A 17,232-nucleotide genomic window follows, 5' to 3' on the forward strand; every position below is an offset into this window, starting at 1 on the left:
TCCATTAAAAAATATATATTTTTTCATTAAAAATAAATAACTTTTCAACCATTTAGAACTTACATTTTTTAAAATACCTTAGATTTTTTTATCAAATCAAAAAATATTATATATGAGGTCCTTGACTTGCAATTTTCAGCGAAATCTTTAACTGCATAGACACCTTTTAAAATGAAGACACAAAATTTTTCTTAGAGGAATATTATTTTCTCCGTATATTGGTTCACTTTAACCCATAAATCATAATTTAGTTGTGCAGTTTTTGGCGCACCCTAATATGCATGTTTTCCAAATGAAAATATGTATGTATTACATACATACATATATATAAAGATTTCTTATTGTGCTTGTCAGCTGTCATTTATAATAAATATTAAAATTCATAAGACATTGTTGTTTTTTTTTGGTTTTGTTATTTCATTGTTTTATTTTACTTCATCTCAACATTTTAGTGCAGTTCAGTACACATTATATAATATATATTATTAAGATATATTGCAAATGATAAAAACGAGTACATATTTATTTAGTTATGTAGTAAGTGTATATATAAAATAGAAAGTAGAGAGGAGGGGAAATTCATTTCAGATTTTCGGTAATTTTGTATGTAATTTCCGATTCGAATATACAAGTCAACTTAAGTGCTGTAAATTAAATGAAATTTTAATACTTTTAATACTTTAAACAGCTATTGAGTTTACATTATTTCCTATATAAATTGTTCTTTTAACTTCGATATGATTTTTGCTTTCAACGACTGCGTGGAAACGAACATGTTTTGTGTGAATTTAGTTGCGGTATGCAAATTTACTGCAATTTTCTGCATTTTACTGCAATTTTCTTATAACAAACAACAATATATCGTGTCTTTTTATTACGAGCTTAGGCATATGGCATTTAGGAATCAATGTAAGTGTTTATATGTTAAGTTTAGAAATTTAAAATTTAATTCGCTAGGTCAACGGTTGTTGCAGTTTGGTAGACATAATTCCACTTTAACTACTTAAATAGAAATAAAGGACATACACTATAGAATTTTCAATAAATAAATAATAAAAATATATATGTAGTTACATGCATACGCTTAAAAATCAATATAAACGAATTTCAAAAATCAACACCAAAAACAAAACGAAAAACTACACCAAACTAGCACTTACATATGTAGAAATTTAAAATTTAATTAAATTATGCTTCATTTCACTATGTATGTATATATGTTACGCATAAAAACTGCTTACGTCATTATAAAAAAACAAAAATATTTTACCGCCTACGATTCAAAAGAAATCAAAATACCAAAAAAACATGGAAAAGTTCACATAAGTCCTCAGAGAGTAAGGGTTAAAATTATTTAATACTCGCTTTGAATATCTACAGAATAAAAGAGTACACTATTATATGGGCATGTCATGAATACCACCGTTATTACCACACGTTTTTCCTACCTATCAACTATTAATATCGTAAAACGCTACGATAGCTACATTCCATATATGTATATATGTATTGTATGTTAGACCTATTACTAATATTCAGTGTGAATAGTGTGTGTGTGTAATTTCAGGTGCCAAACACGAGCAGTTGTGCGACATTGGATCCGTTTGTGTTATAACATCATTTACGTGGACATTAAGGCTTGCGTACATTTAATATTAACTAGTCATAAAACAACAAAAAAAAATTAAACACTTTCTCTAACGCAATATATCCACTTCTTTGGGTAATATGTTAGTGTAATATATTTAAGGCATTCCCGGCAAACCATTTAGACCCTGACGCTGTTGATGCATCATGTTCATGCGCGCACGATGCTGCTCCAACCGTTGCACGGTGGCAGCCAAATGTGCATTCTCCACGTACAAATCTTTAACCAGCAAATCGGCGTTCTGCAAGCGCTGCACTTGTTCGGCCAACATGGAGCCTTGCGTCTCGATGCGGTTGTGCAGATCGGCTAGCTCCATTTGGTGCTGCTGCCACGAGCCTAAAGCGAAAGAAGAAAACAATTTAAAAATATATTTTTTGCAAACATTATTGTTGTTGTTGTTACGCACGTTGCATTAAGGACTCCGTTTGCTGCTGTTGCTGTTTGATAGCGTTTTGCAAGTGACGATTACGCAGCTCCAACTGGTTTACACGCTGTATAACGCTCGGATGTGGTGTGCGCTGATTATTTGAGAGATTAAAAAAAAAAAAAAAATTAAAATTAAAAAAAATCAAACAATTATATATTATATTGCTTACAGCATATGCCTTCTCTAGCACTGGACGCGCTTCTTGCAGCTGCTGCAGTTCCATGACCAAGCCATCCCTTTGTAGTGACAGATTCTTGACTTGCTCGCGTAGCGATATCTCAAAGAACTTCAAACGCTTCAGCTCCTCCTTCATGCCCAGACTAGATATGCTATTCTCCGTGCTAGGTGACTTCTTCAATTGTTGTTGCTGTGATTGACGTGCGCTATGCGTGGATGCCGGACTGTGACTTTCCGAGCTTTTGCCCGAGGCTGTGGAGGAGACCTCATCCGTTTCCGACTCTGACTGCTTGGAATTGGAACCTGGCGGTTTTTGTATGGGTGCAATAGTGTCAACGGGTGTGGTGCTGAATATGGTGGTCTCCGATGTGGTTAGATTGTTGCTAAAATTTTTAAAGTTGCGTAAAATTTGCAGATTTTTCAATTTTTGATAGGAGCAGGAATTATTATTGATTATATATTTTAAACTTGAGGTTAGGTTGCAATCATTTTGTTGCCACAGGTAATCCAATAAAAATTGTGATTTTTTCCACTACAATAGTTGAGATATATACTTTTGTATGTACATATATAACCGACTTACACAAGTGTATGCCCAGAAGTGCTCAAAGAGAGAGCAGGTAAGTAAAATTTAAAGGACATCTGAGGTTTTGTGTGTGTTGGGATGGGAAACATATGTAGACAGGTCACTTTTAAAATGACAAGTGCCAACAATAAGGTTAACATAATTCTGCCGTGTTGACAGTCTTTGACCGAATGAAAAAAAGCGTCGTCGACGATCGCTGCATGTACCATGACAGTCGGGTCTAAGTAACCGAAACGGATCCGGATTTTAACCGGCCAAGGACTGTCAACTATGCACCATCCCTCGAAATTACTTCAGGATTGTCTTCTGCCGCTACAACATCAGGGTTCGTCTAACTCGAAAATTATGAGAAATACTTTCTACCGGCACAGCAGCAACAAGAAGGCGGAAGAAAGGGAACGTTGAAAGCAAATAACCAAAAATTCACAATTCTTAAATTCACAGTTACGTAATAACTACTCGGCAAACCTATTTCTTTTTTAAGTTCATGCGAAAATTTCATAAGGAGATAAGATAAACGGCTAAGAGCTCCGTTCCTCAAAATTTTCGAATATTGGAAATAAAAAAAATACTCATAAACGCACCTTCAAAACCAAATAAAGCAATAGAATAGTAACCAACCCAACAACCAGCAACAACAAAAACAATACCTCAAAATCTTGTGATAGTATTATCTATGACTAAGCGATATATCTATGTCCTCAAAACAAAATCTCAAATAAATGTCATATAAAAACGTTTTCTTTATTTTTCATAATTTGTTATCCAAGGGTAGCTTCTGCAGAAGCGTGAAAGCACTTGCTCACGTTAAATAGTGTCACTGTGGACCCCAGTACCCTCACCTCATGAAACCTTAATGCAAGAATAAGGTTGAGTGAGGTTGCCAACCAATGTGAGCTATGGAACGTTTACTTAAGTAAACAACCAAGAAACAGTCAGTCTTTAAATATAAAGCAATAATAAATAAGTAGTCTAAGCATTCGTAATCCTAAAATGCGAATTTCTTATAGCCGAACTATCTAATCGATTTGCTACATTTCATGTCTTTAGGTTCCATGCGCATGAATAAAGGGAATCTGTTTAGAAAAAAATGTTATGTGACAGAATAGGTTAGGAGAACTTCAATAAAAAATTTTGATGACTGTTTGAAGTAAGGTTAAGTCGAAAAAACTCCAATGCAATAGAGGAAGAACACTTACCGATTTGCTTGACGCGTCGGCGACTCGGGTGATGGTGGAAAAACGGAATTATAACTTTTAGCAGGCTCTTGTATGGTGCTCTGATGCCACAAATAACTAATCGGCGAACTGGCCGGACTCTGTTTATCGGGATTGATGTGTAAAGCACTCACTGCCATAGCTTCGTTGTTTAGTTCGCAAGCGCCGGTTAGGATTTCGACGCTTTCGCCCAGTCTAGTGCGCAAATCTTCGATTTCTCGTTGTAAGTTCTCGATTTCGTTGCATTTTTCGTCGAACATTTTTCTTGCCGTTTCGCGTAAATCATTCGCTTCGGCCTCCAGATCGGCATATTGCTGCTCCAGCGCATCCTTCTCCTCAATCGGTGATAGTCTACCGTCGCGACTGAATTGTTCCTCATATTCACGCACCTTCTCCATTAATTCGGTGAATTTTTTATCACTCTCCTGTTGTTCTTCTTCATAGATTTGACGTTCTTTCTCGAATAATTGCCGTTCTTCGGCCAATTTCGATTGCCAATAATCTTCGCAGTCTTCATAAGCACGTTGCATTTGTTCCAAACTGGCTTCTAACTCTTTGCAGCGCTCATCGGCTGGTATACCCTCACTGGATGTACCAGGTGTTTTCTGCTGTGCCTCAAGCTCTGCTATTTTCTGTTTGAGTGTGGAAATCTGCTCCAGGTAATCTTTCACATTATCTGTCGCGCTATTTGCGTGTGTTTCCGATTCGCGCAACTCTGAGTTGAGTGCCATCCACTCGCCGCTGGTGTCACTTGCCTCACTGCCGGTCGTATCGGTGCATTTCCGTAATTTACCCAATCGTGGGCTTTCTTCTGTGATATGTGTTTTACTTGGTGAGTCACCGCGTCGCTTCGTAGCAGTTAAATTAGCTGCTTGTTCCGCATCATCCAAAGCCACACTGCCAACATCTAACGTAGTAGATGAATTTGTGTTGCTTATAGATTTTTTGTTCTTCGATTTTGTTCGCAATAGTTCCAAATTCAAGCTTTCTATTTCGGCTACTAATTCATCAGTCTTATCTCTTAAGTTTTTATTATCTACTTGCAATTCGGATACCTTTTCTACTAGCCGTGCGACTTCTTCATCTTCATCCACACGCTTGCCATTGCGATTCTCTCGAACATCCGTACTTGTGTCCCTATCTAAATCTGCCAATTGCAGATTTAGTTGCACATTCTTCTCAAGTAACTCTGTAATTTGCTTTTGCATCTTTTGGTGCTCACTTTCTAATTCACAATTTTCCTTTCGTACCAATTCCAATTCGGTTTTGTTTCTGATTTCCTCCTGCTCCAGCTGTTTGATGCGCGCTTCCAGACGCGTCGTGAAACTGCTCCAATTTTCACGATCATTTGCCATGCGCGTCGACAATTCTCGCACCAGTGTAGCATGCCGTTGTTCAAGCAATCGCACCTGCTTGAGGAAATGCGTATTAGCGATATTTCAACGTAAACAAATATTTTTAATTTTACCTCTTTTTTTGAGGTATCCTCCAAGGATGCATGTCGCTCGTCAATTTCAGCTGCCAAGAGCGCCAATCGTTGATTTGCGTCCTTATTACTAGAATGTAGCTTTTTGTTCTCGTCATGCAATTGGCGTACGTTCTGACGCAGCGCTGTCATTTCCGACGCCTGCAACGCCATGTAGGCACGTACCAACGCCAGCTGTGTGTCATCATCCAAACCACGTAACTCCTCTTCCAAAACCTTGTTCAATTGCGCCACATTAACCTCGTCGTCATCGAAGCCGAGTGCTAGTAGTATACCTCTGCCATTCGCAATTTCCGCCCCTTCGAATATATCTAGTATTCTATGCACAGGCAATGTTTCAGGTTCCGTCAATGGTGGCGATTCTGTAAGTGATTGTATGATACTATATAGTTATTTATGTAATGAATTATTAAGCAATATATTTACCTAACGATTCCATGCTACTCGTCAGCACTTGTCTCGGTTGACGCTTGTCCCAAAGATCTGCTTTTTGAATACTCGAGCTTAAGGATTTAGAATTGATCTTATGCTGCATGCTTCGTTGCGTGGGCAATGAGGAGCAGCGCTTTAGTTTGCCACCACCATTTGTTGTGGGAGGGCGGCGTCTCCCTTTATTAGGAATGTCAGTTTGTGAAGAAGAACGCTGCACCTATAGATTTTGAGAATATATTATTTCAATATGATATAGATTTAACATTTTTTATGTACACTTACAGATGATAGGCAATTGTGTACATTTATTTCGCATGATCTATGATCATTGCTCTCAATATCATCGTCAGAATCTGTCAGCGATATATTTTTTGTTTTATGTCCGGTAGGTCGCGAGCGTCGACCATACTTTTTTGAGCCCATCACAAGTTTCGGAGAAACTTCTCGATCGGATACCGCATGATCGCTTTCCACAGGTTTAGTTCCTTCATTTGTGTCACATATGACTAGAGTTCGCTCTGTAATAATATGTATAATGTTAGCAATTTTACCAAATATTTATAATTATTTAATAAATTTGTTATAACAAATACCTAGAATGTTTGCTAAAGCGTCTACACTCGTGTCATCATCGTAGATGTTAGTTTTCTTCTTGTAATAAAAGAGAGTACCCATCTCTAAAACTTTTTTTGTACTACTTATAACTTTTAGTTGTATTCATACGAACACTTGCACTTTTGATGGAATATGGAAACAAACTAAATATACTAGACACGCGTTTGCCTATTTATGATTTATCAGTCAGGTTTCACGCAGGTAAATTCAGACATTTTGCCTAAAATGCGCTATATAAATCGCGACTTACTTTGACAGAGGCTTAAATTCCAAGAAATAGAAGATGCAAAACAAGATAAACAAAGGGATGACAGCGCGGGCTATTGTCCTTTGTAATTCACATTATCAGCATAAGTGCATGCAAAATATTTTTTAGAAATATTGAACCAAACGCGTGTTTTCAAAAACTGCTAGGTACTAACGCCTACCTACCTATAACCATAGCATGTTGTTTTTATCGCTATATTCATTGTTTTCATATGATTAGTGTTGATTACCTAAAATATTTGAAAATCAGTGTCTGCAAATGACCATGCGTACATGCATAGATGCATACACATATACACACACATGTGTGCATTGTTTCATCAATACGGCAGCTTTCACTATTTAGATAATATGCAAAAATGGTTATTAGATTGATAAAATAAATAACTGCACTTATCGTATTTTATCTCAAGGTGACTTCTGTGGGAGACATCGATGTTTGTGTTAGTGTTATGCCTATCATTATACATTTACCTTTAGTATCTGCCAAACAGCTACTGTTACTATTACTACTATTGATGATCGTCGCCGCTGAGATCACATCGCTACTGCGTTTGTATGTGTCACCTTTCTTGTATTGTTCTTTTGTATCCAACTCGAGTTCTGCACCGAGAAAGTTTAATAGTGCTTCTTTGAAGCAGTCAAAAGACACACCACCATTGCCAGATAAATCAGCAATAAGCACTGCTCCTTTGTCCTGAAGCTCCAGGAGGCCACACAAACGACGCAATGATTCTTCATCTAGTAAACCACATTGCTCTTTGTCACAACTTTGAAACATTTGGTATAATTTTAATTCATATGGGTCAGAAGAAAGCTCCATTGCATCACTTGTTTAAAAGAAATTTTATAAAAGTGCAAAATATCTTTTACGTTAAAACTAAAACAGAAAATTAATAAAAAAATCTTTTCACTTATATTTTGCACTAGTGAATGAATAGTATTGCCATTTACAACATATGTACATTACTGATAAGTTATGATTGGTAATCTGATTACCAGTGGTAACCGGTTGCTTAAAATAAAATTTTAATTTTCAATTGGATTGTTTTTTTGCTCATATAATTTGTTATTTTAATATAAGTTGTAGTTTGGGTTAATGGAGATTAAGTTATGAACATAAGCATACGTTATGATGATATATGTATATAAAATATTTGTTGTTTGTGATTATAAAGTATATTTGTAAACCTATTTTTAAAAAACTAAACGAATGGAATAACAATAATAAGGGAATTCTGCCGGTACAATAACAACAACCGCAAAATTTAATTAATAACATTGACCTTCAATGAGATCAATTATTATAAACTACAATGCAATACTATTATATATATATACAAACTTTATATTATTTGCATAATGCTTTTAAAAAGTAATAAAACACATTCCTTATTTATTAAAAAAAGAACAAAATTTATATTACTGCATTCAGTTTCAATTATAAACATATTAAACAATGATTTGTTAATTACCGAGCATACTTTATATTTTTCAGTGTAAAAACACTTTTAACTCGCATATACTGCGTACCCTCTAATGGAAAGTAAATGTATAACATATTACTTCGAATCATCCTGTGTCGGCCATTTTCAAGTGGTGGTAAGTTGGCAGGGTTGCAATGAAATAATTATTTAAATTTTTAGAACATATTTGATTATATCTTATTTTCTAACTTGGATTTATTAAAATTTTTATAAATTGATAATCCTTCAACAAAGTGTTAATACTAAATGTATTTTTTTAAGTTAAAAAGTTGTTTTTCCAGCAATTTTCAGAACGTAACGTTACACAATTAAACACTCTGTGCAACCCTGCAGCATACGTCAAGGTGAGTTTTTACTTCAGCTGCCGTATTTTGCATTAAAGTTAATTCAATCTTAGTTTTTGATAGTTATTTTATAGTAAAAACAAAGAAAAAATTTAGTTAATTCCTTTTAAATATTAAGAACACTAAGTGGAAGTGTTTGAAATTATCGCCCCATAGCTGGTGCCGCTGGCGATGATGAATTCTTGTTTGCCAGTGCTTGTAGCTACGGATTCAATGCACGGCTTCCTGAGGGACAAACAAGCCTGGGAGAATGCAATCTCCATGTATCAAGGGCCCGATCCACTAGATCACTGGTATAATTACATTTGCTGGTATGAAAATCATTTGCGCGGTGATCCAGAAAATAAGTTCAGAGAAACGCTTGAACGTTGTTTAGCGCTATTTGAACACAGTGACTTTTACAAGCAAGATTTGCGAATGGTGCGTCTCTGGTTAAAGTACATTGAAATGCAAACACACCCACTGCATTTTTATCAAGTTTTATACCAACGCGGTGTTGGTAGACAAGTGGCCGCGTTCTATATTGGTTGGGCGGGTTATTATCAATCTATTCATGCGCTAAAAGAAGCTGAGTCTGTGTTTAGCTTGGCATTCCAAGAAAAAGCTCAAACATTTGAAGAACTTCACCATGCACACAATAAGTTCTTATATATGCAAAATGCTGCTCAAATGGCGCTACATCATCAACAACAACAACAACAGTTAAGCCATCAACAAACTCATGCGATTCATTATCAACAAAGTGGACAGTGTCAAACACAACCCGTAACGCATACAATTTCTCAGCCACAAATTCAGCAACAAAGTCATCCACAACAACAAACACAAACACAACAAACTGCACAAATGCAAACACAGGCGCAGTCATCTCAACACCAAAATTATCACAGGCAACAATCTTCTGCTGATGCGACGGCTTCTAATTCTTACTATCAGCCACACGCGCATGCCAGTATGCGGTCCACGCAGGATCAATTGTATCAACAGCAAGCTTACCAAACCCAAACGGCTGGTTATCAAAATACAACGGAACAAACTACTAACCAGGTTAGATATTGCTTCTATTTGATATTTTGATTTTATATTAAATCTTTATTATATGAATTACAGTTTAACGGCGCCACTGTTACGGTGTACCAAAATAATCCAGAAGCTCACGCTGAAGTAAGCACTTTTAAGAATGGCACGGCGAATGATCGAGAAGAATATGGAAAAGCGAATAGAACTACGTTACCGACAGAGGGAGGTCATCCCGTTAAAGTTGAGCCAATATGTGAAAAAACACTTACTCCAACAACAACACCAATTGGTCCCTGTAAATTGCCGCGAAAATTTGCCGCCTATTGTCGCAACAATTATGAGACATGGAAACCAGCACTCTTTCTAGAAGAGCCTGAAGACCCGAATCGTCGTTGCCACTATGCAAAGCAATTAGTGTATCCTGGAACAGGTGTGGAATATAGTCCTGAAGAGCTTAGGGCACAAAAGTTCATAACACGTCTAACCGAAATGCAACGTTTAAAAGAGGAAGCAGCACAGCTGAAGGCAGAAGTTATAGTGAAAACTGAAGAGAGTGAACCTACAACCCAAGAAATACAAGAAATAGGTGCTGTACAACAGCAACATGTGCAACAACATTTGGAAGTAACTGTTGCAAATGCAGGCGTAAATGTCAATGTATCTACTAATAATCACAAACATAGAGCTAGTACAAATGAGCAGTCTGGAGCGAATGGCGTTGAGCCGATCGTACAAAATTATCAACACATAAGTGCATACTCTCAAACACAAATTCAGCTGCAACAACAACATCATCAACATAATCTTTATCGTCACACTATCCAACAAAATTATCAAAATGAGAAGCAACAGCAATTCCAGCAACAAAATAAATCAGTGAATGAAGTGGACAATGGGTTGGATGACTTAGAAGATCAAATTGAAGCTTCCACAATACGTTTAGGGGAAAATAAGACTATAAAAATTAAGTTCAAAAAGGAACGTCAACAGCATGGACACACAATAAAAGGAAATAACTATGTCATTGAGGGCATATACCAGCAGGAGGTAAGTTATATAAATACTTTTGTATTTTAGCTGGAGATTTATGAGTATTTATTATCATATTAAATATATTAATTTCGCTACTGCTTAGGTGTCTGCTGCTTCACCATCGACGCCGGAATTCGGTAGAATTAAAAATGGCCACACTTTTCATCCGTACAGCATGGATAATACTTCAACGCCCAAAACCAGTTCAAAACGCTACAAAGCAAAATTGAAGCGAATTAATAAACTGCCAATTAGCACTGGTAGTAGCAGCAATTCCTCCACTGCGGAAAATGGTGGCGATACTAATGGCAACAGCAGCGCTGTCACCACCGAACACATACAACCGGCTGACGCTGTGGACGATGTTGTACAAAACGCTACATTCAATGATAATGCAAATTATTCATTTTCAAGCGCCGTTGCATTGGATAACTCGCATTGTTCATTGACTTCTGCGGTGGGACGCCTCAATTTTCGTGATACTACAACAGCATACAATACGAGTGCCGTGGCAGATATTTCCACTTATCAAGAGAACTCATATTTTGCCACACAACATGATACGGAGGCGAAGGAGCGACGCCTGCGCAAAGCACACGAAATCATTGAGCATCACTTGACCAAGGAGGCTATCGATCCGTTCAATAGTGAATTGTGTCGTGCATTCCTAACTAAACTTGACTTCCCAGGCTCGGATGATAGTTGTGCCAACTACAAAATCGTACAAACACCACTGCCAAAGATAGCGAATACGCGCACGCTAAGCTTGCCCGACGGAGTGCAATTTAATATTGATAAGGAGGTGGGACGTGGCTCCTATGGCTCAGTATATAAAGCTACAGATGCTAATACTGGAAATGTGGTGGCGTTGAAATTCCAGAAACCGCCAAACACTTGGGAGATCTATATTTGCGATCAAGTGAGTGAAGCGTTTTTTATGGTTATTTTTTAGTTTTTTTGAGCCAACTAATTAATTTTTTTTTTTTATAAATTTACAGGTGTTGAAGCGCGTTAAGTCATCTAATATTCTGCCGGGTCTTATGGACATTTCGGTAGCAATAATAGCGCCGAATGCCAGTATTATCGCCACAGAATTTTCGCCATTCGGCTCACTACTCGATATAAACAATAAGATACGCCAAGCAACCACAAAAGTGATGCATGAGTCATTGGTTATGCACTTTTCCGCGCAGATATGCAACATCATCAATCACCTACACATAAATAAAATAATACATGCGGACATAAAGCCCGACAATTTCCTGTTAATGCGTATACCCAGTACCGATTATCATTATCCCTCGCTGCGTCTTATTGATTTTGGCTGCGCCATCGATATGACACTCTTCCCCGAGCCGGATACGACGAAGTTTCGCAAGGTTATACAAACGGACGGCTTCACATGCATCGAAATGCAGGAGGGCCGCCCATGGGCATACGAAACGGATCTGTTCTGCATTGCCGGCACCGTACACGTGATGTTGCTGGGCGAGTACATGCAATTGCAGAAGCGCGCCGGTACATGGGACATTAAGCAGAAGTTGCCGCGTTACTTAAAGAAACACGTCTGGACCAAGTTCTTCAATGATATGTTGAATATAAAAAGCACAAATTTGCCAGACTTGAACGAAATGCGTCATACCTTTGATCAGGAAGCGGCACGCATGGATTCCGAATTGCAGAGCCAAATACGTACATTATCAAATATTTTGCATCGGCGATAACCGTGGCAATACTAGTGCAGCATATGGCAATCGTCAAATAATCGTTACCACCCACTTAATTTTTATATATTTGTTTCTTTTAATTATATCATAAGTTCACTCATGCCCATTATAGACAATGTCTTACCATGTGGCAAGTATTTAGAAAACCCTTTATTTCCATTCAGTTGGTATCATAAATGAAATTTGTTTTATGCAAAAATAATTGTTTTGCAATTTCAATCACTTATTGTTTTAAGTCAATGTATTATTGAAACCGCTGCAAAGTAAGGTCCTACCGGCAAAAATGAAACACAATGCCTTTACTTGGTCTGCCCGTATCAACGCTGCGGCCCTTACGCGTCAGCGTCAGTTGTATCATACCGCTTTTATGATCACAAGCAATTATTTACACAAATATATTTTGTTCGCTTAGATAAAAGTTCAAAAAAAAAAAAAAAAATGCTAAAAGCTTTGCAGGCGTACCGTGGACAAGGTTTTGTTGAGGTTATAATCAAACAAAATTATATATGATGTATGTGTATAATAAATCCAGAAAATACAAAAATTGTGTATATATCGATATAAATGTAAAATATTGATTTCATTATAATTTCAAAAAATAATTGGATTGAAAAATAAAATATACGATTTTAAGTGATAATGGAATTAGTTGAACGCATTCTTCTCATATGCAAAATTGCAGAAAATAATAAATATAATATAATATAAAATGTAAAAAATTTCATGAAGTGATTAGAATATGGTTATAATGCCGCTGCTTGACCGTTAGTTGCTTATTTATTAAGTTCAACATTAGGCACCACTTAGGTTAGGTTGAAAACCATATCACAGTTTGAAAAGCATAATGTTGTAACAGTTGAACGAATTGACTGCACAGCAGTAGACGCAAGATAAAGGCCCTTTGCAAATAGGAATCACATCACGAGGATTTGCGAGGATTATATTCCAAGCCAAGCTAAATAACTGACCACTGTATCATATAGCTGTTACACAAACTAAACGATTAGATTGATAAACGAGAAATACACCGCGGCCTTAGGACTAATGTGCCCTCTCCTAAATCACAAAGACTCACCTAACCCCAGCATATTGATAAAGTCCAATATACTGCTAGGTGCTAGCGAAGTGATGTGATCCCTATTTACTGAACGATAATAATCAAGTACTTGTTTTTCTGATATTTCTATTCCACTCTATTTGTATTTATACCCATAAGATAATCTTAAGTAAAAAATGTATAAAGATGCTAGAGTCTACTTGGTGTATTTCACCTGGCCTCATGAATTGGTGGTTGTTGTTGTTGTTTTAACGGTTATCAGTCCCCGTTAGGATGGTAAGGGTTATCTGTGCGGGGACGGACCAAAGGGAAAAGGGTGTTAGATGAGGGGTTGGTAGGGCATGCAAAGAGGTGGTCGGTGTCATGCGGAGACTCGTTGCTTGCAGGACATACATGCATTGGGTATGTCTGGGTCAATTCTGGATAGGTAGGAGTTTAACCTGCTACAATATCCGGAACGAAGCTGCGCTAGGTCACTCGCGTATCCCGAGGCAACTCGAGCTCTTCGTCTGCGATGGGTGGTGGTTTGACCCAAGAACGCCATTCACGGGAAGGGAGTCGGTGAAGGTGATAAAGGCTCCACTGTGAATGGCGGTCAGTACCTGTGGAAAGTCTTTGCCTCATGCACTGGTGTTACACAGCGGTAGTCAAACCAATTTTACTTCACGGTGGTCTGGTGTGGGGGACCGCTTTGAACAAACACTCATACAGGAAACCGATTGAACGGATACAGCGACTCGTTGTTCTCTGAAATATTACACAATCTACCACCGAGCGGCATTGTAGTGAAAAACACAAAAATGGTAGGCGTTAGTTGAATTCTCTACAATGATCTTCGGGCATTGCTCAATAAGCAGGGGGCAGGTGAACACATTAAAACCCATACGCTCGTGCTGTTTTGGGAGGGAAAGCTTCTCGACACACTAAAAGAGGTGGCTAATGGAGTGGGATCCGGAATCCACTGCTTCCGGCATACTGCAGTATCGTCTTTGTAGTTAGCAAAGTGGCCGAGATAGCTAACAAGGAATCAACATAAAAATGGTTAATATATACGACGAAAGCCAGGCGGCAATTAAGGCATTAAACTCACATCGTTTTAAGTCCGAAGTTGACCTTAGAAGCAGGAAGGCAGCCGATGTAGCGGCTACATATATACTGCGTTCCAGGCCACAAAGAGCGACAAAGCTGACTGACGAATCAAAAAGAGTTGGTACAAGCAGAATCGCCATGATCATGTGCAAGAGCCTTTCAAGAAGACTTCCATGCCTTTTGCTCATGCAGTCTCGAAAGGACCGCCGGACGGCTGCTATTCTTTTGGCAGTTCACAACCTACTGGCATCAAATGCGAACCGGATGGCCATATGTACTCGTATTTAATGATGATACATGCAAAAAGTGTAGAGAAGTTGGCAGGAGAGAGATGCTGCAACACTTCATACGCCTGTTTCTAGTGCTATCTAAAGCTCGTCTTAATTATCTAGTACTAGACGAAGTATCAAACTTAGATATCAAGGCGCTCTTAAACTTCGCAAAAACCGTTACCGTCCTGTATGACGAATACTTCACCTCAAACTAAACTTAACCTCCATCTGGCATTACTAAAGACCAGTAGGTGTATGCATGAAGTGACAGCTATGTATAAAGTATGTGGTTAATTGCAATATATTGTTATTCCTATCTGCCCTTGTGGTTTCGTTGAGAAATCAATTCCTTCTCCCTTGGAAGAAATAGTTTACCTCCTGAGCTGGAGTCTTTGCATTTATTGAGATGAAAAGCTATAGAAAGAGTAGTATTGGTGTTTCGAGATATTCTTCTTCGATAGTCCATGTGCCCTTGGTCTATTTCATATGGCATGTGTACTTCGTAAGGTGGAAGTTGCTGTTGTGATGCTTTTTTTTCGATACTTCATGTACGGTGCCATTGATTGCATTGGTTTCTCCACATCACTTTCCACTTTTTTGCGTTTTTTATTTGATAAAATGAGAGATTCAAGCTCTATCTAAAGTGGGTGGAGTAATTCTACATTTAATTAACAAGCTGTTAGTGGTCTCAATTTTTAGAATGACGAAATAGTTGAAACCTTCTTAATCTAAAGAAAGTAATGATTTCAGCGTCTTCAACACATGGCTAAACGACATTTTTCCTGTACTGTCTAGAAATAGCTGAATATATATAAGATATGGCCTGATTTGATCGACTTAACTAGGACTAAAGCTCAGATAATATGGGAACTAATCGATTTATACACAATACGTCGACAGAACCTTCGCTGAAATACTAACTATTTCTGATTGGTGCGAATCCTTACGTATTGCTAAACCATGCGATGGGAACACTTATAAATTCCGACTGGTGGCATCACTTCTAAAGCACGTCCTTTATAAACCCATCGCCGTGAACAAAAGTTGTGTTAGTAATCCATTAGTTTACACAGTTTTGTTGTTTGCTCCAACTTCCTCAAGACTGGGTTTTGCCCAACTCTCTTATAGTCCGATTACAAAACAAAAGTTCCATTGTCATGAAGTTGGGTTGGGATGTGACCATTCTGCGTAATTTCATACATACATAAAAAGTCTCTGGTTATTGCTACAGATGCTGGCAATTACACTTCAAGCTGGAAAAACGCTGAACATCTTAGAAGAAAGTAAACTGCTAAAAAAATATACAGGATAGCTAAAGATAACTCCCATTTAGAAGTTCCCCAAGGTTCGACACACAAGAGTTCCTCCCGTAAAAAAGCAAGCAAAGCAATGAACTACAGGTCGGGTTTATATTAAGAGCAAAGAACATTCGTCAGTCAATCAATATTTATCTGCCGTTCAGTAATCACATGTAAACGAGAGGAGAGACTTTTTAAACTTCTTGGTTCATATAAGTTTACAAGGCCAGTCTAATAATTACTACTAGAGAAAAACAAAAATTTTGCAGAAAATCGCTATATTTTGCTTAATATAGTTTCTCTTTAGCTCAGTAATCTAAATCCAGCAATTATCCTTCGTCGGCGATAACCTCCTCATTCAACTTCCTGCCTGGCAAACCACTTTTATTCGTTTGGAAACGAAAATAAATTGTTCAGAGCTAAAGCTGAAGGATACGGTAAATCGAACAGAAGTTCGAAGCCTAGTTGGACTTAATTGATGGTGTCATGATGGAAGAGCCCCTTGTTCCACCAACGGAAGGGATTTTTCAAAATTTAGCAACGAAGCCCCATAACTTGTGATGGTAGAGCCGTATGGACGTTTTAATAATCTGCAGGGAGTTGATTCAGATTACATCTTGTTAATTGCAGAAAACAGTGGTCCTCTTCTTTCTGTCGATAGGACAGTCTTCCACTTCTACGAAGCTGGTTCGCCAGTAAAATTCACTGTTTCGACTGTTCCTTGGTCTCTGGTGTGTATTCCGTTGACGAATACGAAACTCCTACGGATTGCTTTTCGAGGCACCTGTGCTTGGCTCTTCGAATGGCCGACGATCGCTCAGCGCTCAGTTCTTGTTCTCGCAACTCAAGAGAATGGTCATGAGATCTTAATCGGCGAGACTGAGACTGATTTTGAAATAAAGATTAGGTAAGGTTAATCTAGTAGGCTAATAAGCTACGTATAGTCCAGTTTGGTCCTTTGCGATACCAGATGGAGTTCAGTTCCGAAGTCCAAGCGGAGTAGTCATCGTTTAGGATGCCTGCGCTTGACGCGAATTTTAACAGACTCTGC

At 37.8% G+C, this 17,232-nt stretch overlaps 2 protein-coding genes across 2 annotated transcripts; one reads left to right on the forward strand and one right to left on the reverse strand.

Annotated features, from left to right (window-relative positions):
- Window positions 1-1,632: 1,632 nt before the first annotated feature.
- On the reverse strand, window positions 1,633-7,789 carry LOC126767261 (blastoderm-specific protein 25D). Its single transcript, XM_050484823.1, has 8 exons — window positions 7,330-7,789; window positions 6,256-6,491; window positions 5,968-6,190; window positions 5,524-5,903; window positions 4,038-5,464; window positions 2,245-2,635; window positions 2,055-2,166; window positions 1,633-1,984 (listed from the first exon to the last, which is right to left on the reverse strand). Exons 1-8 carry the CDS (start codon window positions 7,676-7,678, stop codon window positions 1,746-1,748), a joined length of 3,357 nt encoding a protein of 1,118 aa, XP_050340780.1. The 5' UTR covers window positions 7,679-7,789; the 3' UTR covers window positions 1,633-1,745.
- Window positions 7,790-8,699: 910 nt separating this feature from the next.
- LOC126767262 (probable inactive serine/threonine-protein kinase bub1) lies at window positions 8,700-13,749 on the forward strand. Its single transcript, XM_050484825.1, has 4 exons — window positions 8,700-9,733; window positions 9,797-10,753; window positions 10,842-11,657; window positions 11,737-13,749. Exons 1-4 carry the CDS (start codon window positions 8,858-8,860, stop codon window positions 12,460-12,462), a joined length of 3,375 nt encoding a protein of 1,124 aa, XP_050340782.1. The 5' UTR covers window positions 8,700-8,857; the 3' UTR covers window positions 12,463-13,749.
- Window positions 13,750-17,232: the final 3,483 nt, after the last annotated feature.

This window comes from Bactrocera neohumeralis, unplaced genomic scaffold, assembly GCF_024586455.1.
Source record: "Bactrocera neohumeralis isolate Rockhampton unplaced genomic scaffold, APGP_CSIRO_Bneo_wtdbg2-racon-allhic-juicebox.fasta_v2 ctg49_3, whole genome shotgun sequence".
NCBI lineage: Eukaryota > Metazoa > Arthropoda > Insecta > Diptera > Tephritidae > Bactrocera > Bactrocera neohumeralis.

Excerpts from the sequence above, each read along its gene's own strand:
- LOC126767262 (XM_050484825.1), top strand. The coding sequence starts at position 8,858 with ATGATGAATTCTTGTTTGCCAGTGCTTGTAGCTACGGATTCAATGCAC. Across the intron at positions 9,734-9,796 it reads CGGAACAAACTACTAACCAG|TTTAACGGCGCCACTGTTAC; the intron begins GTTAGATATTGC and ends TATGAATTACAG. Across the intron at positions 10,754-10,841 it reads AGGGCATATACCAGCAGGAG|GTGTCTGCTGCTTCACCATC; the intron begins GTAAGTTATATA and ends GCTACTGCTTAG.
- LOC126767261 (XM_050484823.1), bottom strand. The coding sequence starts at position 7,678 with ATGGAGCTTTCTTCTGACCCATATGAATTAAAATTATACCAAATGTTT. Across the intron at positions 5,904-5,967 it reads GAGTAGCATGGAATCGTTAG|AATCGCCACCATTGACGGAA; the intron begins GTAAATATATTG and ends AATCACTTACAG. Across the intron at positions 5,465-5,523 it reads AGGATACCTCAAAAAAAGAG|GTGCGATTGCTTGAACAACG; the intron begins GTAAAATTAAAA and ends TTCCTCAAGCAG.